This window comes from Panthera onca, chromosome A2 (genome assembly GCF_046562875.1).
Source record: "Panthera onca isolate mPanOnc1 chromosome A2, mPanOnc1 haplotype 2, whole genome shotgun sequence".
NCBI lineage: Eukaryota > Metazoa > Chordata > Mammalia > Carnivora > Felidae > Panthera > Panthera onca.
Window position 1 is genome coordinate 111,345,947 of NC_138340.1, and position 27,164 is coordinate 111,373,110.

The following is a 27,164-nucleotide window of genomic DNA, read 5'->3' on the forward strand; positions in this document are numbered from 1 at the left end:
GTAGTATTGACATTTTGACAATATTTATTCTTCCAGTCCATGAGCACGGAATGTTTTTCCATTTCTTTATATCTTCTTCAATTTCCTTCATAAGCTTTCTATAGTTTTCAGCATACAGATCTTTTACATCTTTGGTTAGATTTATCCCTAGGTATTTTATGCTTCTTGGTGCAATTGTGAATGGGATCAGTTTCTTTATTTGTCTTTCTGTTGCTTCATTATTAGTGTATAAGAATGCAACTGATTTCTGTACATTGATTTTGTATCCTGCAACTTTGCTAAATTCATGTATCTGTTCTAGCAGACTTTTGGTGGAGTCTGTTGGATTTTCCATGTATAATATGTCGTCTGAAAAAAGTGAAAGCTTAACTTCATCTTTGCCAATTTTGATGCCTTTGATTTCCTTTTGTTGTCTGCTTGCTGATGCTAGAACTTCCAACACTGTGTTAAACAACAGCGGTGAGAGTGGGCATCCCTGTCGTGTTCCTGATCTCAGGGAGAAAGCTCTCAGTTTTTCCCCATTGAGGATGATGTGAGCTGTGGGCTTTTCATAAATGGCTTTTATGATGTTTAAGTATGTTCCTTCTATCCCGACTTTCTTGAGGGTTTTTATTAAGTAAGTTTGCTGAATTTTGTCAAATGCCTTTTCTGCATCTATTGACATGATCATATGGTTCTTATCTTTTCTTTTATTAATGTGATGTATCATGTTGATTGATTTGCAAATGTTGAACCAGCCCTGCATCCCAGGAATGAATCCCACTTGATCATGGTGAATAATTCTTTTTATATGCTGTTGAATTTCATTTGCTAGTATCTTATTGAGAATTTTTGCATCCATATTCATCAGGGATATTGGCCTGTAGTTCTCTTTTTTAACTGGGTCTCTCTCTGGTTTAGGAATCATCATGTTTGTTTATTTTTGAGAGAGAGAGAGCACAAATGGTGGAGGGGCAGAGAGAGAGTGAGACAGAATCTGAAGCAGGCTCCAGGCTGTGAGCCATCAGCACAGAGCCAACGAGAGGCTCGAACTTGTGAGCCGTGAGATCGTGACCTCAGCTGAAGTCAGACGCTCAATGTACTGAGCCACCCAGGTGCCTCTTGATTAGCTTTTTAAGCAATCATTCCCCATTTATTCTTAAGATGCTAATGCCCAGGATAGAAAAATATATCTTTATCCTATCCCTGACAGCAGTGAAGATTTCGTCAACTCTATGTTGTTTTAAAAAATAGGTATTTTCTAATAGTGCTAGAGATTGGAAATTAAAGATCAAGTTGCAGGCAGGATTGGTTTCTCCTGAGGCCTATCTCTGCGGTTTGCAGATGGACATTTTTCACTGTGTCTTTACATGGCTTTTTCTCTTTGTGTGCACATAACTGGTGTCTCTTTCTCTACTTACAGGGACACCAGTCATATTACCTCTTTAAAGTCCCTATCTGCAAATATGGTCAAATTGGGGTTAGATCTTCATCATTTGAATTTGGGGAGAACACAATTCCATCCATATCAAAATCTATTATCTAGGGTTGACTTTGATTGAAATCCCAGTTCTGTGTCTTATCAACTGTGTAACTGTTCGAATTACTTAACCTCTCTGAAGCTCAGTTTCCTCTTTTGTTAAAGTGACTAATAGTACATGAGGAATAAATTAGGTAATGTTTTAAAATGTTTAACACAGTGTCTGGCACTTATTTGTTGCCCCAATCCATCCCCTGCATCTTTTTTAGATGCTGACCAGAGATATTTACTTTGTGCTTTCTTTGAGTAGTAAGTTTGACTTGTTATCTCTTCCCCTGAATCTACTAACAGTCTAAGCTTTTCTCTCTTTGAATCTTTCATACTCCCACCCCAACTTTCACTGTTGCCGAAAAGAAAATATGTATTGTAATCTTCAGTTCTAGCCCTAAGAGTAGAGGCTTGAGGATAGAAAAATATTGAACTTCTCAAATACTTCTTAAGTGGAAAAAGGTAATTATTCTATTTCCTAAAACAAATAAGAAATTTGGCTTGCAGATGTCATTATACATATTGTATAGAGCTTAAAAAAGAATAAGCTATGTTGAAAAATTAAAACTAGAATTTCTCAGAAATTAAATAAAACTGAGATGATTTCAGTGATTTTAAAAAATATTAGATAATTTCTGAGTTACCAAATCAAGATACTGTCTGCAGAAATAGCTGATCCACAATGGGTGATTCATTTAAAATACGTATTTTACCTGAAGTAATGCAAAAGTTAAAAAGATACTTAATTTCCTTCATAGTTTAACTTTTATACAACATGCCTAAAATGGTATAGAATCAGTACTTTGATGAAACCTCTGTTTCTTTGTTAAGTCTGATGTCTCTCAGGAGGTTTCTACGGGCATCTGATCATTATTTAAGCTTAAACTCAGTTATTCAAAAATGCCCTGTGGCCCAAGCAGCAGCATAGCATAGCAGCAGCTGTTTACTGAACTGCTTAGTATTGGCTGAGGACTTTTGGTTCCCAACTTTCAGGATGAAATATTCAAGGCATCCGTGGAAGAATCATGTACCACATTAACCATGCTGAGTGCGTATGAAACCTGTTCTGTTAATGGGCAAACTAGTATTATATTTTAACTCTGGGAATATTTCCGAAAAGAATCAACAAGCTAAGTTTCGATTATACAAAGGAGACTGTGCCTAAATTCCTTTTCTTCTAAGTCATTCTCTTTCCCTTTTAAAATACTTTCATATCCACTTTCAGTACAGGTAGCTTAATTTCTATCACGTGCGGCTTTTCAGAGCATTAGCTTTGTTTCGGGTGCCAGAGATTGAGCTATGCTGGATGTGCTTGGAAAAGGCCCACATTCATTCAGGAAACTCCAGTTGAACTAGATCCATATGCAGCTAAAAAAAAAAAAAAAAAAATGTAGCTTTCTGATTAGAAGTAGTTTCTGGCTTCTAGCATTATCACAGATGATTTTTGTTTTTGATGTGCCGCGGAATAAAAAGTAATGTTGGAACCAAAACTCTGAGATTTTTTTTTTCTCTTAGTGAACATATTTACTGAGAACTTACTACTTTCACTGTTGTGTTGCACTATGTTAAACACTTTACATGCATTGACTAATTTAATGCTAATAATAATCCTATGAGGAAGGTGATATAATCCTGTGAATAAGGTGGTTTCATCTCCATTTTATTTAGAGCATGGTTAATAAACTTGCCCATGTTTGAACAGCTTGTAAATGGAAATAGTTTTCAAGGTCTCTAACTCTAACTCTTGAGTCAAAAAATAGATAAGGTGATACTGCACTAAACAGTGATGAAGCCATTGCCAAAGCTATCACCTAAAATAATGGAATAAAGTGGAAGAGTCCAAAGATTGGCTCCTTGGAAAATCTGTTAAAAAGCTTATTAAAAAACCTGACAATTTCTCCAAATCCTGGGGCTATGAAAGCCTCTAGGTACAAACTAGTAGTATAATGCTTTGACAAATTATATTGGTAGCCATTCTCTCTTGGTACAACTTATCTTGTTAGGGTTAATTTATTTTCAAACTCTTAACGCATTTCCAATTTTACCTGTAGCTTTACCTTTTCTTTGTGGCTCTCTTACCCAAGTAGAATTCGATCTTTGTGTAATTTGGAAGGAAAGTCCTTTCTCTGTGAAATCAATGCTCCTCAAATTATTATGTGGTAAAGGACAAGATTTTGTTTGCTTACATTTTATTTCCTGTCACAGAGCAATGCTCTTGTAAAATGTAATAAAAAAGAATTACTAAAAAAGAGATTAAACCGTACAAAATGCAAATTCATTTTTATTAGGTTCAACAGATATAAAATTATTCCAAAAATTTGTTATAAAAGTTTCTAAAGGCTTGCTTTTGTTTATCTTGTTGTTACACTGGGACCACCATGGTTCCATGGACCACACTTTGAAGAACAGTGTTCTATATTAGGGAGGTTTTGCTATGGTTGAATTTAAATCAACCATCTTGTTAGTTGTTATATACTTGTTACATCTGTTTTTGCTTGTTTTCTTTTTCTATCTTTTTTCTGCTTTCCTTTGGATTGAATATTTTTGAGAATTATATTTTTATTTCCATTATAGGCTTATTTTATCTATATTTTAGTTTCTCTAGTATATACATTTATTAATTAATACATTTCAAAGTCAGTAATATTACACTACTTCTTCTATAATGTGACAATCTTATAGTAGTTTGCAGTCCTCTCATTCTACATATTTTGTTGGCATATATCTGACTTTTTACATGTGCCATAAAACCCTCAATAAAATTGTTATTGTTTTTGCTTTGGACAGTCAAGGTTTTAAGGGAATAAAAATAAGGGAAAAGTCTCTTTTATATGAGCCTTCATAATTATGATTTTCAGCACTCTTCATTTCCTGAGTGTTTTTCTTTACCATTTTTTGTATTTCAGGTCTGATGGAAGTATAATACTTCAGCATTTATTTTTCTGAAAATTTTTATTTTACCTTTTAAAGATATTTTTGTTCGTATAGAATTCTGGATTGACATGTTTATCCTTTGAAAACTTTGAAGATGTGACTCCATTGTTTCCTAGCTTAAATAGTTTCTGCTAAGAAATATGCTAACATTCCTTTTCTTAGTTCAAAATTTTATGTAATGTGTTTCTTTTCTCTGCTTCCTTCAGGATTTTTTTTTTAATATTTTAGCAATTTGATAGTGATGTGTCTAGGTGTGGTTTTGTTTTTGTAATTGAATTGATGGCATTTTTTTGTAGTTATGTTTTGAATTTTTTGGATCTGTGGTCTCACTTTTTTTGATAAATTCTCAGTCGTTATCTCTTTAGTATTTCTTCTGCTTTATTTTATTTCTTTCCTCATTCCAAGAATCCAGTTACACCTGTAATAGACTAATTCAGGTTACTTGCTTGTTTTATGACCTTAGCTCCAAACCCCCCCCCCCACAGTTAACTATTTATTCAGCACTTGTTATTATTATTATTATCATTATTAGCTTTCTCTCCCCCAAACAATAAAGTAAATTTAGACCAATTGTTCTTTTTTTTATATATAAGTTGTTTTTTATTTTTTTTAATTTACATCCAAATTAGCATATAGTGCAACAATGATTTCGGGAGTAGATTCCTCAGTGCCCCTTCCCCATTGAGCCCATCCCCCTTCCTATAACCCCTCCCATAACCCTCAATTTGTTCTCCATATTTATGAGTCTCCTCTGTTTTGTCCCCCTCCGTTTTCTATATTATTTTTTCCCTTCCCTTGTGTTCATCTGTTTTGTCTCTTAAAGTCCTCATATGAGTGAAGTCATATGATTTTTGTCTTTCTCTGACTAATTTCACTTAGCATAATACCCTCCAATTCCATCCACATAGTTGCAAATGGCGATTTCATTCTTTTTGATTGCTGAGTAATATTCCATTATATATATATATATATATATATATATATATATAATGGAATATATATAATGGAATATCTATCTATCTATATCTATATATATATATATATATATATATATATATATATATATATATCTCACATCTTATTCATCTATCGATGGACATTTGGGCTCTTTCCATACTTTGGCTATTGTTGATAGTGCTGCTATAAACATTGGTGTGCATGTGTCCCTTCGAAACAGCATCCCTGTGTCCCTTGGATAAATACCTAGTAATGCAATTGCTGGGTTGTAGGGTAGTTCTATTTTTAGTTTTTTGAGGAACCTCCATACTGTTTTCCAGAGTGGCTGCACCAGCTTGCATTGCCACCAACAATGCAAAAGAGATCCTCTTTCTCCACATCCTCACCAACATCTGTTGTTGCCTCTGTTGTTAATATTAGCCATTCTGACAGGTGTAAGGTGGTATCTCCTTGTGGTTTTGATTTGTATTTCCCTGATGATGAGTGATGTTGAGCATTTTTTCATGTATCTGTTAGCCATCTGGATGTCGTCTTTGGAGAAGTGTCTATTCCTGTTTTTGTGCCCATTTCTTCACTGGATTATTTATTTTTTGGGTGTTGTCTTTGATAAATTCTTTATAGATTTTGGATACTAACCCTTTATCTGATATGTCATTTGCAAATATCTTCTCCCATTCTGTTGGTTGCCTTTTAGTTTTGCTGATTGTTTCCTTCGCTGTGCAGAAGATTTTTGTTTTGATGAGGTCCCAGTAGTTCCTTTTTGCTTTTGTTTCCCTTGCCTCCGGAGACGTGTTGAGTAAGAAGTTGCTGCGGGCAAGATCAAAGAGGTTTTTACCTGCTTTCTCCTCGAGGATTTTGATGGCTTCCTGTCTTACATTGAGGACTCTCATCCATTTTGAGTTTATTTTTGTGTATGATGTAAGAAAATGGTCCAGGTTCATTCTTCTGCATGTCACTGTCCAGTTTTCCCAGCACCACTTGCTGAAAAGACTGTCATTATTCCATTGGATATTCTTTCCTGCTTTGTTCAAAGATTAGTTGGCCATCGGTTTGTGGGTCCATTTCTGAGTTCTGTATTCTGTTACATTGATCTCAGTGTCTGTTCTTGTGCCATAGACCAGTTGTTCTTATGTTCACAAACTCTTGAGGGCCATGAAGTTATTAACAAATGAATTCCTATGCACACCCAACATTGTCCAAGGACTGAATAAATATGTGTCAAAAATATGAAGCTACATTTTCAAATTCATGTAGACATTACTGCAATTAATATGCTTCAAGTTAATTTAAAAACATTGCTGAATTATAATTTTCACCACCATGTATTTTCACAAGTAACACATTTGAAAATGCAATAAAACTTTTCATAGTGCTGTGAATATTTGCAGCCTTTACTTAAAATGTTAACCTAAGCATCCTTACTCTAGTCTTATCCTCAGGCAAAGCTAGAATCCTTAATAAACATACCCCGCCCCCCACGAGTTAGAGAAGTTATCTAAGTGCCCCACTCTAAGAAATCTTTAGTTAGGCTATGATCATTTCACACAAGAAATCAACCCATCTAGTTCCTCTGAGATACTTTTTTTTCCCCATTTCCTACTTTAGAATTTTCAAGCTTTGGGTAGAAGAAATAAGTCACCCTGGACCGCAAAAGTTACGCACTGATAGCCCAGGAGCCATATTTAGCACATCTATAGATAAGTTTCTTTTTAGCTTGGCTGGGGATTTTTTAAAAAATGAGTTCTTCTCAATATTTAAGATTTAAAAAATCACCCCAAAGGCCCCCTCTCTCATTTACCTTACCTTACATTACATCTACATTACCAGTCTGACCTCTGGAGTCTTTCGAACATGTGGCTACTGCTTTAGGCCTGAATTGTTCCACTTCGGTATGTGAGACTCTCTGAGCTATTTTCTTTGTACCTTTTCCTGTTCATGGACTCTACTTGTTGATATTAGTCACTAATACCCTTAACACCAAGGAAGTTCTTTACACTTTAGTTAAATCTAGATTATACCTGCTGCAGATCTGAGGCAGCATTTAAGGAGAAGATTGTTGTTGTTATTGCTGTTTTTTAAACCATAAATTACATGGACAGTGTATATTATCCAGTGTCGAGGTACATATTGGACATTTAGCTTACTTGGAACTCTGATTATTTTGTGCACTGTGTATCATACTTTCATTTTGCTGGTTGAATTTTATGTGGTCATTCTCAGAGTAAACAGTTTTTTTAAAAAAGGAAAAAACCTGATGGTCATTAAGTGCTTACCCGAAGGATTTGCAGATGCACAGAGGCTTCTGAATAAGGGGCTGGGATGGCACTCAAGCAACATCTTGATTTCTTAAAAAATCCTGACCAAGGATTTTGGTCATTTTAATTCATGTTCTTAATTCACAGTAGGATAAAGAAACTGTGAAAGCAATGGTTTTTAAAATATTACTCAGCTCTCAGATGCTCAGAATCTGTTTCAAAGAAAGTGAACATTGGGAAGTGTGACACTTACATATTTCCTCTAAACGAAATGAATCATAACCACTCAAAGGCAGTAGTCTGTCCGTATACTCCCTGCCTTACTTTTATGCAGGGACAAACCCAAAATACTAATGAACAAACATTTCTCAAGGACCTGACTGTGAATAGGTAGAACTTGTCTCTTTCTTTCTTTCTTTTTTATTTTTCGTATAGGTGCCAATAATCATATGATGTCCTTGATCTTTTATTTTGCCACTGATATTATATAATTATTTCTTTTTTGAAATTATTATAATAAATTGCCATCCACTTCTTTGATGTATTAGGGAAAAATAAGTTGAGATTGAAGCAAAAGAATGGGAAGAACTGTGAAAGGTTTTTCCTGGCTCTGTCACTAAATTCGTGAAACTGAAGAAACTGAAAAGGGCAGAATAGCCCTTTAAAATAAGTTTCTTTTTTTTTTTTTTTTTTTTTTTAAATTTTTTTTTTCAACGTTTTTTATTTTATTTTTGGGACAGAGAGAGACAGAGCATGAACGGGGGAAGGGCAGAGAGAGAGGGAGACACAGAATCGGAAACAGGCTCCAGGCTCCGAGCCATCAGCCCAGAGCCTGACGCGGGGCTCGAACTCACGGACCGCGAGATCGTGACCTGGCTGAAGTCGGACGCTTAACCGACTGCGCCACCCAGGCGCCCCTAAAATAAGTTTCTATTAGTGTTGATTCTATTCAGCCGACACAATTATTTGGAAAAATTCAGGAAAAGAACAATGTTGATAAAAATGATTCTTGGTTGTATTCCAAAGAAAAAGCAAGAGAGAAAGCACAACTTTAAAAACTAACAATGAAAATATAAAGCGATTTCCTCCTTGTTCCCTCTCTGTCCTCTGCTCTGCCTCCTCTCTGGACTCTCTGCTACTTTTGCTGCTTCGTTCTTTCTCTGTGTTTTCCTTTTATTCTTGTCATATTCCATAAAGGATTTAAAGCAACTTTCAAAACAAACATGACGTGTGTGTTCAAAAGTAAGTGTGGTAATCATGGAAAAGTGAAGATAGACACATGAGCTAGGAATGAGATTAGCTTATAAGGTGTGAGCTGTAGTATCTACTATTTTTACTAGAGAAGGTCCACAAATTTGTCGTGGAGAGTTTTAGCAGCCAGTATGAAGAAGGGAGCACTGATATTTATATGGATCTCAATGTTTATAGAGCAAGATTTCTCAACTTTGGCATTATTGACATTGACAGATATTTATTTGTTGTGATGTCCTGTTGCACTGTAAGATGATTAGCAACATTCCTGGCTTCCACTCAACAGACACTGGAAGCTCACCTGCCCCTGCAGTCTTGACAACCAAAAATGTCTTCAGAAATTCACAAATGGGCACCAGGGCTGGGGCGGGAGGGAAGACGGTTTAAAACACCCCCGTTAAGACTACTGCTTTAAAATAATGGTGAACAAATTATAAAATTACAAAATGCCCAGCTACTCCCGATACAACTGTGGCATTTGAAGTTTTGGAATATTTTAGCAATTTTACATGGTAGAGATTCAATACCTTTACAGATAAAAAAGTGATGTAGGTCTTAGCTGTTGCATTTCACTACGAAAATCTTTGATTCTATAAATAAAATTAGAATCTGTTTTTTTCAAAATGATTTTATTTTTTATTCACTTTTTAGATTTTGATTTTATTAACATAAAAATAAGTATGGATTAAGAGCTTATGCTGTTTTTCTGGGTTCTCATTTCCAGCTGCACTAATTACTAGCTAAATAACCTCTTTGAATTTCATATACAGAAATGCTTAATAATAGCATCTATGCCAGTGATTATTGTAAGAATCGTATGAGTTTATATAGGCAATGAGATTTGCATAGTGTCTGGATCTTAATAAGTACTCTATAATTATGAGATAATAGCAGTTATTATTATTGTCATTATTATTTATAGATAATAAAGAATAGAACTTTATAGAATAGGGCAACATATAATAATAAAACTGAAAAACATGAAATTAGATAGAAAACCTTATTAGTTTTCTATCACTTTCTCTGTATATTTCCTGAATTGCATTCTGCTGTGACTCCAAGTGAATAAATGATGTTTCTACCATTCATGTTCCATAGATCAGGTTTGATTCAGTAATCCTCCTTTGTATCTTTTATAGCTATAGAGATTGCAACATGGTAGTCTTCTTTCAGATGTGAATAGTATTACCTAGTGACTAAGTTTTTGTAAGTAAATATGTAACCGGTGCTTTTCAAACCCTTACTGTCTCTTCTACCTCCATGCCTCCATAGAGAATCTTCCTAACTATTTTAGACTAGTGTGAGTAATTGCTATGTGCTTATGAATTGCTAGATTTTTCCCCCCATCTCTTGTTCTTGTCCTCCTCCCTTCCTTCCAGTTGCTGAGGCCTACTGGCCTTTGCTGATTATTCTGGGGTTGTCACATTGCCAGTTGCCCTGGATTCTCTGAGGTCCATAATGAAGTAGAGAATGTGACTCTCTCCCTCTTTTAACATAAATGTTCAATTTGGTACCAAAGTATTTTACTTCAATCTCATTTTTTAACAGAATATAAAATGCATTGCCTATTTCAGTTTTTACTTATAGTTTTCTCCATTTCTTTACCCTTCCTACCCTAATAAATAGACATGAGGCTCTGGAAATATGGGCTAGGAGGATCCCAGTGTCATGCCCTGTACTGTCTTCAGAATTGTGCCTCCTTCTCTGATGACTAAATATTTTTTTGTGAACCAAGCTTGTATAATTCTCTACCCTATTTGTATTTCCACCAGTATCTCACCATATGTGCTTGGTTCCTAATACAGAAAGACTTTTTGTGGGACAGCCTCATCTGACATTTCTGAACTACAGTTTTGGACACATGTAAGGTCCGGACCTTCCTACATGTTTAAAAGTGAGTTGAATTTTGAGGGGACTATTTTCAAATTGATAGATTTTAATTCTGGCAATAAAACAAAGCCTCTGTGGACAGTTACGCAGCAGACTACTAAAGCTGCCTTCATGTTTTGTACATTTATACAGAAATATTTGAAAGTTGAAAACAGTCTGTTTTTCAGAATACTTTGTAATCAAAAGCTTGCTAAAAATTCCAGATTATTTCGGGGGGGCGCAGTAAGTTGCATATTGCCACATTAATTCTAAAATACATTTTTACACCCCTAGTCATATATATAGCATATCACTGGGGACTTCTTCCAGGATCTCGGTTAGACCTTTTTCCCTGTCATTCAGCAGATTAAATTCCTGACCTTAAAAATGGGATACAAAATTAGAATCAGCCATGCTCATTCATATGTGGTAGATATGCTTTCTTTTCTTCTAATGACACTGATCTTCTCCACAATTAACAATATATGCATCTCTTCAAGTTTGAAGAGCTTCCTTTCAATTTTACAATTCTTTTTCTTCAAGATCAACTTACTATTGGATGCAATATTTTTAGGTAATCGTTCAGTCTCTCAGCTTCCTCTCCCAAGATGGCATTTGGGTATCTGAAGGAGGGATGGAAATTTGATGACATCCTTGGACACTCATGTTGTCCTCTGAACATGCAAGCTTCCATGGCAATTTCCCTAGTCCACCTTATTGTTCCTGAATCTCCAGCCTTTGAAGCAGCTCGTTTTCTCCTGATTTCACTGCAAGATGGAGTATGTTAGGATTCCCTAGTGGGGTGCTTCTGTTGCACCTTTTGTTGCCTTTTTCCACTGTCTCAGAACCCGAAGGGACGACTTTTGGTTTTTCTTCCTCTTATTATATCCTACCTATAGCCTAGGTCTGTAAGCTTTAGGTCTCATTGTCATAAGTAGAAAAACTCTCTCCTCTGAGTATCAGAGATGCAATAGTAGCATTGTCTTTATACTGTCACTAACGTAGGACTATAACCTCAGACCATCAGGCTTAGTTCTTGATATATAAAAGAATTTGGAAAAAATCCTCTTTTACTACAAAATCTGGATTTTTTTGTGTACTGATGCAAAATCCTATTTTGAACGTCAATTTCTTTACATTTATTTTATATCAATGCTAATCTTCCTTTCAGTTCACATTTCACTGCCTCCTAATGTACGTGTACATGTGTGCATGGATATGTATACACACACACACACACACACACACACGTATCATGCTGAAGAATAAATTGGTGAACAGACTTAGGAGAAGTGAATGTGGTGTATGGAAAGAACAAAAAAGATATAAGCAAATTAATTTTTTTTCAGATTATAGTAGTTTTGGTTTTAAGAATTTGCTTTGCATATCTCAGCAACTTTAGCAAGATCTTAGGAACCAGCTAGTGTAGTCAACAGGATTGCCTTCTGCTGCACTACCATTTCTTTCCCCTTTCCTGGCCTAATCTAAATAATTTACATTGTTTACAATTATTTTCCATGCCCAGATCCAATTCTGTGCCACTGTCCTACTCTCTACCTTCAACTTTCAAATGCTAGAGCACCTGTCTTACAGTTCTAAGCTCTTCTGGTCTCTACCTTTATCATCATTGTATTATCATCTCACCTCCTTAATCCCAGTTATAGATATCCACCAAAGTCTAATCCTTCTTGCTCTTTTTCCTTTTTTATCCCCCAACCACTCAGGATCCCATTCCATGCCAGGAGCCATTAACAATTGGTGGAGTCAACTGTCCTCTCTTACCTAGAGTTTTTTTCTGCTGTCAAAGCTTTGCAGTAGTTAAAATCAGAGCTTTTATATGAACATGTCCTTCTTGATGGTATCACTCATGTAGGGAAATGTTTTTGGCAGTTTCTCCAACCAGTAAAATGGATATATCAGGATAAGAAATACTTTTTTCCATTGAGAATGGCAGGAAGTAGATTTGGACGTCTCTTCTAGTGACATAGTCAGGAGAGTTCATAAGTTGTGCAAGATTTCTTACCATTGGAGCTCTTGTTAAACTATAACATGGCAAATATATGTGTGTAGCTTTTAGTAGCTAAATAGCTAATGCTCCTGAAAAACTACTTGGAACACAATGTCTTAGGAAAATATGATTATAAATTGACTTATAAACAAGTTTTTGGGATATAACCTTGCTACATACTGAATTGTATTCTTCCCCCAATTCATATTTTGAAGCCCTAACTCCTGATGTGATTTAATTTAATAGGGTTTTTTGAGGGTAATTAAGGTTAAAGGTGGTCATATGGATGGGATCTTTAATAGAATGGTAGCTTTCTAAGAAGAGGAAGAGAGAGGGGTCTGTCTCTACATGCACTCACTGAGGAAAGGCCATGTGAGGACATTGTGAAAAGGCAGCCATCTGCAAGCCAGGATGAAACCTGAAACAGAATTTTAACTAGAAACCAAATTGGCTGATACCTTCTTGGACTTCCTAGCCTCCTGAACTGGGAGAAATAAAATCTTGTTATTTAAGCCTCTCAGTGTATGATATTTTGTTATGGCAGGTGAGCTAAGACAACATCTGTTAATAAATTCAGAATTAAATACAATTACCATTTATGGAAAGATTATATCCAAAAAACTTGACCATTTTTAAGTTAGTTATAAACTAAATATACACAAAACAGGTTGAAATAGTTCTTTAACTACATGTTTTTCACGTTTAAATGTAAGTAAATAAATGGCTGATAAATTTCATAGATCCCTAACAAACCTGTTTAAGGATAAGCCTGAACTTTGGATGTAGTCAAAATCTCAAGTATCCATTAAGCATCTATGTGTCTAGCATTCTTTCAACCAATGATCATACCTTTTTGACAAAAGTAACCCCCATACTATATAACTCTTAGCATCTATTACATAGTGGGTACCTAACAAATGTTAGCCAAATTTAAAAAAAGTATCTTGATTAGTAGAAGTTTATACACAAAAATTGATGGCACAGACACAGAATTTTATCTCTCCAAGAATTCCAAAATCTTCTGAGTGTATTCCAAAGTCAAGTAAAAAGGAATTATATGTGGAATTATATGTAGAATTATGTGTGGTTTTGAGTTACTCATTAAGTCTTTGGGATTTATTTATTTATTTTTAATTTTTTTTTAACATTTATTTATTATTGAGAAACAGAGACACAGAGCATGAGCAGGGGAGGGGCAGAGAGAGGGGGAGAGCCAGAATCCTAAGTAGGCTCCAGGCTCTGACCTGTCAGCACAGAGCCCGACGCGGGACTCAAACTCACTAACTGTGAGATCATGACTTGAGCCGAAGTCGGTTGCTTAACCAGCTGAGCCACCCAGGCGCCCCAAGTCTTTGGGATTTATTGATATGTTTTATGTTTGCTTGCTTTTACAATAATTTTAAATTTGGCTTTTAAATATTTATTTATTTTGGGGAAGAGAGAGAGAGAGTGAGTGAGAGGGAGAGGGAGAGGGAAGGAGAGAGGGAGAGAGAGAGCATGCACGCAGGGGAGGGACAGAGAGGGAATCCCAGTCAGGCTCCACAATATCAGCACAGAGCCCAACACAGGGCTCAAAGTGTTAGATCATGACCTGAGCCAAAATTCAGAGTGGACGTTTAACTGGCTAAGCCACCCACGTGCCCCAACTTTAACTCTGATTAATGAGGACTTACTATGGCACCTGTAGCTCTGTAATACTGACTAAAAATGATGCAGCACAATGTAAATGTTGGTTTTCATTTTAAACTTGAACAACTATCTTCCTCAAGGATATGTTTATATGAAGCTCAGATAAGTGTTTACATTGTTCAGTAAAAATAAAGCTTTTGGTTTGGAGGGCAAATGATTTGGTTCCCATGTCCATTTGATGATTCTTTCACTTTTTAGCTGGTAGTGTTTACCATGATGGTGTCGACTATGACGAAGGCTTGATGTTCTTAGAAAGCAAGAGTTATTTCAGGAGTGTAGTAGAAAGACAGGTGATGTCAGAGTCAGGGGTCTGTGTGAAGGTTTTGGGTCAGCTGAGTAGCTTCTCTAAGCCATGGTGTGCTCATTCAATTAACACTTATTAGGCTGGTACTATGTGTAAGGCATTTTAAATGGGTTTAATAGTAGCCTAAATAGTAGTACCTAACATTTGCTTATCACTTACTCATTTAATCCTCACCAAAATCATATGTGGATGGTACTTTAAAAAGTTGGTGTGTCACAGGTAAGGGAACCAAAGTGCAGAGATGTTAATTAGTTGCCCACTGTCATTCAGATTTTAGCGGTAGCCATAACCTCACTGTGACAGTTTGATTCAGAAACCTCTCTTCACCACCACTCTGCTGTTGTTGAAAAGATCCTAATTTTTCTATTTATTTATGTATTTATTTATGGTTCTCACTTATTATTTATTTATTCATTGATCTTGACAATTTAAGTTGGTAAGGATCTCATGAGAAAAGGCATGTTAAAATGCTTAGGAAACTGCTTAATGCATTGTGAATATGTGTAATTGTTATTTATTGTATTTGTTCCACGTCATTAGGTCTCTTTAATTCTTTTAAAAATATCTTTATTTTGGGTGGGATTTCCATTCTTTGACCAATTCAAAAAGTCTTTCTACTTGCACAGTCACAAATTTTTTATTACATTTCCTGGTGCTTGAAGTAATTTATGTGTTGTAACTTTAAAGACCTCTACCATTCGTTTTTTTTTTTTTACATATATTAAGAAATATTTTACACATAAATATATGTAACATATATATATCTTTATAAACCACTGTTATTGTACTTTTCTTGTCCTTGTTATATGTTATCTTATTGGATGCATGAAAAAGAGTAAACAGTATTTGATAAAGGTAAATCAAAAATATCAGTTCATACTTTGTTTTCATAAGAATGTTCTCTTACAGAAGCAACCATGTATTTTAATGGCCTCTCCAATTTTAATAATACCAATCTGCATGAAGACCAGCTGCCAAACTGTAATAAATGTTAGAAATTTTAAGCTTCTACTTTGAAAACCAAATTGTTCCTTGCAGTTGAATATTGTGAATGTTTTAAGTGTGAGGACCACACACTCCTTCCATTTAGTTGGAGAACCTGAACTGTGGTTGCTACTTCCTACTCACTGACTGCTACTGCTACCTGCCTAATAATTGTCTTTGGCTCCCTGTAAACCTGCAGCCAGAAAGGTATTTGAATTTTCCCCCGCTAGCACTTGCAAATCCGATTTTTATGTATAGCTAAGTGCTCTTAGCTTTTACTCTATCTACTACTGGGGCCTGGTTTCTAGCAGGCCTGTAACTATGCCAGATCCGGCCTATGTAATGCTGTTTGTAATGAGAAATCTAAACAGGGAATGGCAGTGAGGCATGGCAGGAATGTGTTTCCATTGGAGAAGTCAGTATAGAGAAAAAGTATAAGCAAAGCCGTGTCCAGAAGGTCTTTTCAGCTGGCCAGGGTGGAAGACTAATGTTATTGTACATAGGTTGTTAGCCTGCCAGCCCTTCCTCACAAATTTGCTTTCTCTCTCTTTTCCCTTCTCCTCTTCTTCCCTCCCCCTCCCTCCCTTTTTCATCTATTCCTTGTCCTTCTCATTTTCCCTCTCTCGTTTCTTCGGGCTGTGCTGACTGTTTGCTCAGGTGGACAGTGACACCATTTGGAATGAGCTGCACTCGTCCGGTGCTGCACGCATGGCTGTTGGCTGTGTCATCGAGCTGGCTTCCAAAGTGGCCTCAGGAGAGCTGAAGGTGAGGTCTGGGTTGCATTAAGTGTGGGAAATCCAGAGAAGAAGCTGAAACACTGATGTTGTTGTTTGGGAATTGTGGGGAGTGTGGTGTGGTAATAAAAGAAAAGGGGCAGAGGGAAGAGGGCAGAAAGATGGCCACTAAGGTGTGATAATAACTAGTCTGTAGGTAGGTAGTAGCTGGTCCTGCTCAGAAGGCCTTCCTCTCCTTGGGGAAACTGTGGTCAGGGCACTCTGGTGTGTTTTTAAGAGCATAGACATGGTGAGTAAAGCTATGGTCCAGGTTAAAAATACCCAGTGTATACATGTCTGTCATGCCCTCCTGGGATTCTCTTTTGAAGCAATTTTTAAAATATGATTACTGAATACTCTGTATAAGCTCAGAATACCACCCAGAGAGAGGGGAGGGAAGGGGGAGAAAGGTAAATACCAGACGGGAAGGATTGGGAGGAAGAAGGAAATTGTTGATTAAAAGGGTAATGATCCAGAGTATGTTTTTCCATGAAAGAACTTCAAAAATGATCTACGCTTTATTGTTCTTTTCTTTTTACGGTCTCTTCTTTTCTACATCACATGAAAAGAACAATGTCCAAACCCCAATGTTTCCCAGTCTAAACAATTTATAAAAGCCAGAGACCTGACAGATTTTGACATTTTATTTGGTATTTTAACAGTGCTATTTAAAGGTATGCCATGTGCGTCTTGAATGCAGTTGCCCCTATAAACTTTGTTGGTGCTAACCTGGCTTTTTAATGCACTAGTTCACACACTTTGTAAGGAAATCTGAGTGGTATTTGATTTGGTATTTTTAGCAATTATAGGGATTAGGGGAAATATGATGTGAACAATATAGGCACCACAAATTGTGTTTATCTAAAATCTAATCAGGAGTATTTTTCTTTTTATCTAATGAATCTTTATTCACTTACACCTGACTGTTCCACTTGTGTTAAAAAAAGGAGGATAGGAAGGTACACTTTACCATGCATTATCTTCCCAGAAGTCTTTGCTGTAACTCTTTAAGAAGTCTTAAGAAGCTTTATGTGTAGTTGACATGATTAGCATCAGAACATTGATTGCTCGTCTTAGGGGATTTATGGGGCCAGTAATGTGGTGCATACTACTCAGTCTTTACCTTTGGTCATGAGCTATTGCAAAGAGGAAAGGAATCACCCTTACGGAGATGTTTTGGCTGTCTCCCAGTAGCACTTTAACAATAATTCTTCCTGTTTGAGTATGTCACTTGTAGCATTGGACTAAATTGACATTAAAAAAAAATAATATTTGAAGGTCTTATTTTCAAAGGAATTCAAAAAACATACAACAGCTAAGGCATAGTACTATAATTTTTAGAAGACAATGCTGTCGCAGACCCATTTAACAACAAAGAAAATGATTATGTTAGCATGCACAATTTCTAATTGTTTTGATTCTGTTGGAGTTTAATCAATAATTTTCAAGCATAATGCCTGCATATTACACTCAAAATCATCATTGTTAGTAGCCTTAGGAAATACAGAATTGCCAAATGTACATGTGAAGAGTGTTTAACAGAAACCTATTTCTCTTTTTTAGGAGGTAGTCATTTAAAATAGCCAATTACAAACAAAGTGTCAATAACATATAGCATGGACATGGTGACCACCAGCTGTACCAACACTGGCTATTTATATTAAGAACAAAGATTTGTACAAATGCTTTCTTCCCCCTTGGTTGAGAAATTAGCAGGTGTGGTTAAAAAAAATAGAGAAGAAAAGATGAGAGAATAAGAGCCAGCCTAAAGATCAAGAAATCTTGGTCTAAGGTCTGCCACTTAAATCCTCTGTCATTGGTGGCAAATCATTTAACTTCTTTGGGCTTCAGTTTCTTGTTCTGCAAAATCATCAGGGTGGAATTTATAATGTTGAATGTTGTACGTGGTGCTGTTTGCAAATGAAAATTAGATTTGATTCTCAAATATACATACTATGGCACATCAAATAATAGATATTCTAAAATTGATTTCAACTTATTTTGATGAATATTTGAGATACTGCAGCTCATTTATCTTTCTGATTGTTAAGCCCAAAGTAAAAGTCCAAGACAGGACTATAACAAAGGCACTACTGCTGACAGGTCAAGAGACTGAACCTCCTGATTGCTAATAATTTTAGGAGGCCTGTGGGAATGCCATGTGGGAAAGGTAGCAGTTACAAATGATTTGTAGCCACAGTGAAGAACTGAGGTAGAGAACCATGTTTGAGGACCTCTAGCTAAGCAGAAATGTCACTCAGTGTCCACCTGTCTCAGCCTCCAGTATGACAGGGCTGGTACACTTGCTGGCCAGTGCAGTTGACACTCCTGGCTGTGGAGTCACTTCATTCCAATCTGTGAAGAGAACAGAGAAGCTTATTTGAGGACACTGGTAAGTTAGCCTGTGATAAGAAAACTTCAGAGTTAATTTTTTGGTTTTCAGCATCTGCATTCAGTTCTCCTATGTTCTACTAGTAAATCAATAACTCACTGAAACAAAACCGGCACATCATAATGCTCTATTTTGTGAGACTGCACTAATTTTGCTTGGAAAACAGAGAATAATTAAGAGCTTTATTTCAAATAGGGTGGGCCTGGATGGAGTACTGAACTGAGAGGTGGGAGACAGCTGGAGGTTAGGTGACTAAACTCATAGAGAATGGGGACCCAGGAGATAAGAAGTATGTATGAGAAAGGAAAATGCTGAGGACAGATTTGATTACCTGGACTATTTGCTTGATGCTGAACTTATTGTGATACCCCTTACTGTTGACAGGTTCTGTCCATTATTCACCTGAGGGTACTGATGGACTGAAAGAATTAAGGGAATGAAAAAGGCACAGAAAGTGGGTTTCATTTTGATGCTTGAACAGACCATGTGTGGCAAACTATAGCAGTAAATTGGTGTATTTACAAAGAATGGGCACTTTCAAGTTTTCCAAGTTTTTAACAAGATATACATGCATATCTATATGTGTAAAACACACGCACACAAATGGAAATTTCTGGAATCTAGAGATGCCCAAGTTGGTCCTTTCTGAGATTGTAGTACAAAGGAACACAAATATTCTGAAAATGCTGAAATGTTAGGTGTATTGGGAACTGTAATTGGAAGAATACTTACCTGAAAATGGTTTTATTGTTCTATAGCACATTTAAGAAATTATGTCTAGAAATAGATGTATCTTTTAAAAATGAGTATTTTTTCAAGTTATAAACAGTTCATTACTTGGTTCAAAGAATGGTGTAAAATATCATGATGCATACCTTAAGTACATATAAATTTTGTCAATTATACCTCAGTAAAGCTGGAAAGAAATGATTGAACACACATCAAGCTTTACTATGAGGATGAATTTTGATGCTATTTTGGCAATGCTATAATATCATCATAAAAAGTAAAAATTGTTGGGGCTTCTGGGTGGCTCAGTTGGTTAAGCATCTGACTCTTGATTTAGGCTCAGGTCATGATCCCAGGGTCGTGGGTTGGAGCCCCATGTTGTGTCCATACTGAACATGGAGCCTGCTTAAGATTCTCTCTCTCCCTTCGTCCCTCTCCTAGCTTGCACACTCTCTCTCCTTAAAATAAATTAAATTAAATAAATGAAAATTGCTTTAGTTATCTGGAAATTTTTGTCAAAGAAACCCCCTGGTAGTCTGAATGATGAATGGATTTCTTTAATGTTTAAATGGATATTGTGATGTCTTGTTGCTAATAAGACCTGCTATTCATTGAGTACCTGCTCCAGGCTGGGCAGTTTACATGTAATTTGTCATAATTCTCATAATGACCTTTGATGGAAGTATCACCAATAGGATACCAGCTCAGAGACATCAAGTAAGTTTTTGCATCCTGTACACAGTTTAGTAAATGGCAAACCCGTACATCTCCTGACCCTCTGTTCAAGTACCCTATAAGGAATTTCTTATGGAAATAACACAAATACAGAAAGAAAAAATAGGTTAAAGACATCTTTTTCAAATAGTCTATATACTCGTTTTATTATTATAAAATATTTAAAACCTACAAAAAGACAAATTACATTAATAACTTACAAACCATAATGGTAAACTATATACCTATGAACTGTTCAACTTAAAAAAAATACTTTAGTCACACTGTTAAAGTTCTCTCAGTAATTAAATGTATTAATTATAATTAATTATAATTACAATAATTATAATTAAATGTATTCCTCAGATTTCTTTCCCTCCACTTAAAATCATGTTATAAGGATTTCTCCATATGAATTTATTTAGCTGTGATTCATTCATTTTCATTGTAAAGAAGTATTCCTTTGTACATCATAATTTGTTTATTCTGTTGGACTTTTTAATTTCCAGGTTTTTGCTCATTTGAGTAATGCTGCTATGAATAGTCTTTAACATGCCTGATATTTCACTATGGCATTACAAAGAGTAAAATGGCAAGCTCCTACGCTAGAAACATAGTTAATTTCAGTAAGAAATGCAAAGTTGAATTCCAAAGTTATTTGCCACAGTGACATCAGCAAAAATTGGCAGTTTAAACCTCTGAAAACTGGCAGAATTTGATAAAGTCAATGATAGAACTGGCAGAATTTGTCAGGATAAATTTTTGAAGAACTCTGGAAAGCAACCAAAAGTTTGCAACAACTCAGGAAGCATGTATTCAAAACAAAACCAGCTGAATCTTGGTAAGAACAGTGAGCTTTGTGGTGGTTTAATTCACCCTATTCTCATCTTACTCTTTCTAGCTCCACAGTAGCCTTAACAAATAACAGCCTGCATTTTTCAGTGAAAACCAGTAACTTGGCAGTCTCCAGAGGGTGCAGAATGGGAGCTTCTTCAAAGCCTCATTCCCTGAGAATTGTCATTATTGGGCCTGTTTGGTGCTTCAGTACCAGACTCTACTTGCAAGACCGTCTTTATCTGATTAGACTTGGAGTTCAACTGACATGAGAAGCCTTTTCCCTAGAAACAGTTGTTGAAAAATTAAAGGCAATTGGTTAATAACTTCATGGCTACCTGAAGTGGTAGATAACAGTGGAGAATATGATAGAGTAACCAAAAGCTTCATAGGAAAAACTGGGGAAGGAGATGTGCTAAGAGCTATGAAAAGCCCCATCAAATACCATGAGTCCAGAAAGCCACATGCATGATAGGACTATGTTCATACGCAGGAAAGATCTGACAAGGCCCTAAGCTCTCATTTTTCAGGCTGACTTTTCAGGCTCTGTTTAAAGAGGAAGTGAAGGCCAAGGTGAAATTATCAACTGCCTGGTTGGATATTGAAAATATGTTCGACACCCAAACGCACACACATACACACATCCAGCCCCTTGAAAAAGGCTGGAGACCATTCATTTGCAAGCATTTAAGGAAATTTTTGTCCAATCATTTACTGACCACTAAATTAACCAAGCAGAAACTAAAGTACCACACTCAACATAGAATATAGATTTTATAGAATTAACTCAGAAAAGGCAATAAACAAAACAACAGCGACATATAATCTGTGTATACATTGATATTTTATACACACTAATTCTTTAATTCAATAAAGAAAATAAGTCTAAAAAAAAAAAAACAGTGACAAGCCCTGGGGAGGGATGAAAATTTGATTTCCAGAATTGCCACATTACATTGTTTAAAATGTCCAGTTTTCAACATAAAATTATGAGACAGGCAAGGAAACAGATGAATCAGCATGAATAAAGAACACCAGTAAAAGTATGTATGTAAATAAATATAAATTATAGTATATTTGTATTTTTTGTTTGTAACTCTTTCTTTTCTCAGATTTAAAAGACAACTGCATAGAACAATAACCATGGATCTGTGTTGGTGGGCATACAGTGTATAAAGATGAAATTGGTGTGATAATATCAGCCCAAAGGAGAGCATGAGACATGGAGCTATATAACAGCAAAACAGAGTTTTTTGATGCATGAACTATTAGTTCATGTCTGAACTAGTTTGTTAAATGTTAATTATAATCCACTGGGCAACCAGTAAGAAAACAACTGAAAAATATATTAAAGAGGGGCGCCTGGGTGGCTCGGTCGGTTGAGCGTCCGACTTCGGGTCAGGTCATGATCTCACGGTCCGTGGGTTCGAGCCCCGCGTCGGGCTCTGTGCTGACAGCTCGGAGCCTGGAGCCTGTTTCGGATTCTGTGTCTCCCTCTCTCTGTGACCCTCCCCCGTTCATGCTCTGTCTCTCTCTCTCTCAAAAATAAATAAATGTTAAAAAAAATATATTAAAGAATATAAAAGAACATATATAAAAGAAATGGCAAGGAAATTAAAATGGTGCATTATAGAGTACCTACTTAAAAGAAATCAGTAATAGAGGAATCGAGGAACAAAAAGAGACAACACATAGAAAACAAATAGTTACTCTGCCAATTTCAGGTCCCCCACTCTTATCTACATTTGACGTTTTCAGATTTTTGAATGTTTGCCAATCTCGTCAGTATGGTGTTACCTTTTAGTTGTCTCTATATAGATATAGACAAGTTAATACTGTTATATCCTTCTTAAACCTTTTATTGATATTAAATAATTATCTCAAGTAAGGTTCTTTGCTCTCACTTAGACTTGAATGATACTAATACTGCATTGCTAGCTTTTTTCCCCCTAGCATTTGCTTCGTTCATCAATTACTGTCTTTCCTATAAATAGCTCATGTCTGGATTTTGTTTTCTAATCTGACTGTATATTTTAACTGGGCAAGTCAACTCATTTTTATTTAACATGATTAGTTGCATACGCAAATGTATTTATTTCTATCATTATATTTTGTTTTTTCCTATTATTTGTGTGTCCCCTTTCCTTCGCTTACCCATTGCTTTTTTTCAATTGAAATTTTTTTTCTCATTCTATATTACCTCTAATTTTTAAAAAAATACACATATCTATGAATTGTGTTTTAAAATTTAACTGATTTTATGGATCATAAACTTAATCACTCTCTTCCTTCTCCTATCAATACAAGTATTTTAGAATGTCTTAAAGACAATTATCCTGTCCTAACTTTATAAGCTGTTATAGTTCAGTATTTCAGGTTTAAAAAAAATGATATCACTAATGAGACATTATACTGTTCTAAACCATTAGTGTTTCTTTTTTTTAAGTTTATTTATTTTGAGAGGGGGAGGGTGGAGAGAGAGAGGAGAGAAAAGAGAATCCCAGGCACGCTCCAGCACAGAGCCTAACATGGGGGTCGAACTCTTGAACCGTGAGGTCATGACCTGAGCCGAAACCAAGAGTTGGACACTTAATGAACTGAGCCAGCAGGCACCCCAAAACATTAGTGTTTCTTTATACTTGTTCACATAGTGATACTTTTCCTTTTTCACCATTTATCTTTGTATCTGAAATCCCCATTCTGGGATTGTTTTCTTTATTCCAGTACATTTTTTAGAAGTTTCTTTAGTGATGGTTTCTCAGTTTTTGTTTAGCTATTGTATCTTTTTGCCCTCATTCTTGAAAGCAGTTCAGGGTTGACTGTTTCTCTCAGCGCTTTGAAGATCCTTCATGCTCTTTCGGTTTCCAGTTTTGACATGGAAAATATCAATTGCCAATCAGTTGGAATTCTTGTAAATATATGTCTTTTTTCCCTCTGATTACTTTTAATGTCTTCTTTTTGGGTTTGATACTCTGTATTTTGCTTACCATGTATCTAATCGTGGATTTTGCTGACTCAAATTGTTTATATCTATTAGCTAAACTGAACTTTAATGCAACTCCATGATGATACTTTGTGTAAGTCAGCTGCATCTGACTGAAAGTTGCTGATTTTAATTACTAGTTATAATATAAATGTATAAAATAAATACATATTCTAAGCATCTATTACATGCTAGGAACTACTGTAAATACTGAAAATACCAAGACAAGGAAATTAGGTGCTATCAGGGAGAGCAAGGATAAATAAACAAATACCCAATGATACAAGTTCAGCTGAAGATATATGCTATGGATAAAAAATAAAGCATGAAAGAGTTTTAGAGGGAACCTGAGGGAGGGCTCTGCTAACTTGGGTTTTCAGGAATACCTTACTGATAGGGAGAAATCTTTGCTGAATGAAATAGGGAAGAATCACGTAGATACATGGGAAAGGAGTATTCCATACAAAGAAAAAAGCAAATACAAAATCTTTCTTGTAGGGTGGAGTAAGTAAGTTTTGACATGTTTAAGAAACTAAACTGCAAGATGGCCATGTGTCTACATCTGAATTATCTGCCAAGGTCCTCGCAGAAGTTGATGTTAGAGAGATAGTCATAGGCAAAATGATGGAATGTACACACCCACATGTTATACAGCATACTCACATATGTGCATATGAAGGTAGCAATGAAAACTAAAAGTGTATTTCTAATAGCTTCAGGAATAAGGGTAGCGACTACATTGTATACTGATTATAGATAAAGAAAGTTGCATTGCCACTTCAAATACATTTTGCCACCAGTTTGGCCTTTCTTAAAAAGTATACTCTCCATCCTGAAATGGTACAACAAGTAAAGTATAGAATGCAATATTTGTGTTGACTCTAATTTCGACCAAGTTCCCAAGCTGAGGACAATGATTATTTATTACATGCAATAGACACCATTTCAATGAATTTATTAAAATATAGCTAAATAGGCCTGCAATTATCTCATCTAATCCAGTTTATATAACAAAAAGTGAGATAACAGAGATGTGGTTAATGGAAGATTCTTCAAATGGACTATAAATATTTTGACTCTTATGCTCTGTTCCCTTCCTGTGCTTCCCCCCAGCCTAAGCCAAATGTGTAAGAGGTGGGGAAGAAGTCTAAGGAAATCATTTATGTCTGCAAGGGGGATGAGTGGCTTTTCAGTCCATAGCTTGATGCATGTTGAATTACAAAACTTTGTAGGATGTCTCTACACTACTACCAGGATAGGGTATGAAGAAGTTCACAAGAGGGCCTGGCATAGGTATCAGGAGTTTGGGAGCTGGGTAAAGATAGAAGAATGCCTAAATTTGTCTCCTGGAGAATACGAAGTGGAGAGCTGGCTGAAACTGCCATGTGGGCAGGTTGAAGAGAGAGGGGTGAACAGTGAAACTTGGCACTGTTGGTGGAGCAAGGTGTTTTGTTTTGTTTTTGTTTTTGTGGTGGTGGTGGTGGTGGTTATTTTTTCCCCATTTGTGGGGCAGTGGACACTTTGGATGAAAGCCATATCTCACCAAAGTCTGCCTTCCAGGGAAGATCTCCTCCCTCCCTCACTGTATTGCCCAGTGATTGTAACTAAAAATGTGAAGAAGAGCTGATGAGGCTTGCTGGTGAGTTCATTGCCTACATCGGTGAACCTTGCAGATTGGAGCTCACTGACAATAACTCTGAGGAACCTGTGAATGTTCCCATTGAAAGAGGGACAAGCATTTGGATTCCTGCCATGACAGAGGGCATTCCAAAAGCCAAAAGAGATCTCCAAAGTGCTCTGCTAATTCAAAGCTTTTATCCTTTTATTCTCCCACCCTCCAGAGCTGGAGGAGCCATAAGCTAGGTGTGAACGTAGTGGGGCCTCCTCCTTCAGCACACACAGACGCACCACGTTTGCCCACTACTGGTCCCCAGTTCTGTGGGTCAGCAGGTCAGTGGAGGAGAGCTTTGCATGTGATGTGACACTAAAGAGTTTACTTAGGCTGAACTGGACTTTTTAATATCTAAAGATGAAACAGTTTCTGTAGCTGAGAAGCTGTGGACTATATCAGATAGACTAAAGACTTGTCAGTACTGGGAGTAAAATAAAGCTGTTTCCTTTTTATAATTTAGTTCATTTGATAGAGCAGGATGTTGGTTTCTATTACTACTGTAACAAATTACCACAGATTTAGTGACTCAAGCCAACCAAAATTTATTATTTTCTGCCATGGAGGTCAGAAGAAGTATACAGGTCACATTGCAGCCCTGATGACACCTTTATTTTCACCCAGTGAGACCTGTACAGTTACCTTGCATAATCAGATGTTGGCAGAACTCATTTCCATGTGGTTGTAGGACTGACGTCTCTCTTTTCTGGCTAGCTGTCAGCTGGGGGCTACCTTTAGCCCCTAGAGGCCTCTCTCTGTTCTTTTCACATAGTCCTTACATCTCAGAGCCAGCAAGAATGCATAGAACCCTTCTCAAGCTGTCATTTTTCTCTCATTGCATTTCTGTCTGACCACAGCTGAGAAAGGTTCTCACCTTTTAAGAATGTGTATGATTTGACTGGGACCACCTATACAGTGCTGGGTGCCCTTTCCAACACAAAGTCTTTAATCATAATCATTTCTACGTTTTCTTTTGTCATTTAATGTTAACATTCAAAGATTCTGGGGATTAGGGCATGGAAATCTTTTGGGGGAATTATGCTTACCACAAACAGCGACTAAAAATTCAAAATAGATTCCTTCTTTAATATTCTCACCACATATGATTGTGAGCTGTTTAGTAATCATTGATTTTAAAAATAGATAATATGATTTAGTTTTTAATCAAAATAGAAAGTACATTGAATAGAATGTACTGATTTTCAAGGATATGAAGTCTTTTTACAAATGTCTATACCTTGCTACCACCACAAGTTACAAAATATTTAAATCAGGAAATTTCCTCATGCCTTGGTAGTTGCTCCCCAGTACA

At 36.2% G+C, this 27,164-nt stretch overlaps 1 protein-coding gene across 20 annotated transcripts in view; it reads left to right on the forward strand.

Moving 5' to 3' along the window:
* HDAC9 (histone deacetylase 9) overlaps positions 1 to 27,164 on the forward strand; it is a 930,192-nt gene that overhangs the window by 688,157 nt on the left and 214,871 nt on the right. For all 20 annotated transcript variants that reach the window (XM_078441509.1, XM_078441511.1, XM_078441488.1 and 17 more), the window contains one exon: positions 16,416 to 16,523. In XM_078441509.1, coding sequence (XP_078297635.1) covers positions 16,416 to 16,523 — 108 coding nt within the window. The remainder of the gene's footprint in view (positions 1 to 16,415; positions 16,524 to 27,164) is intronic.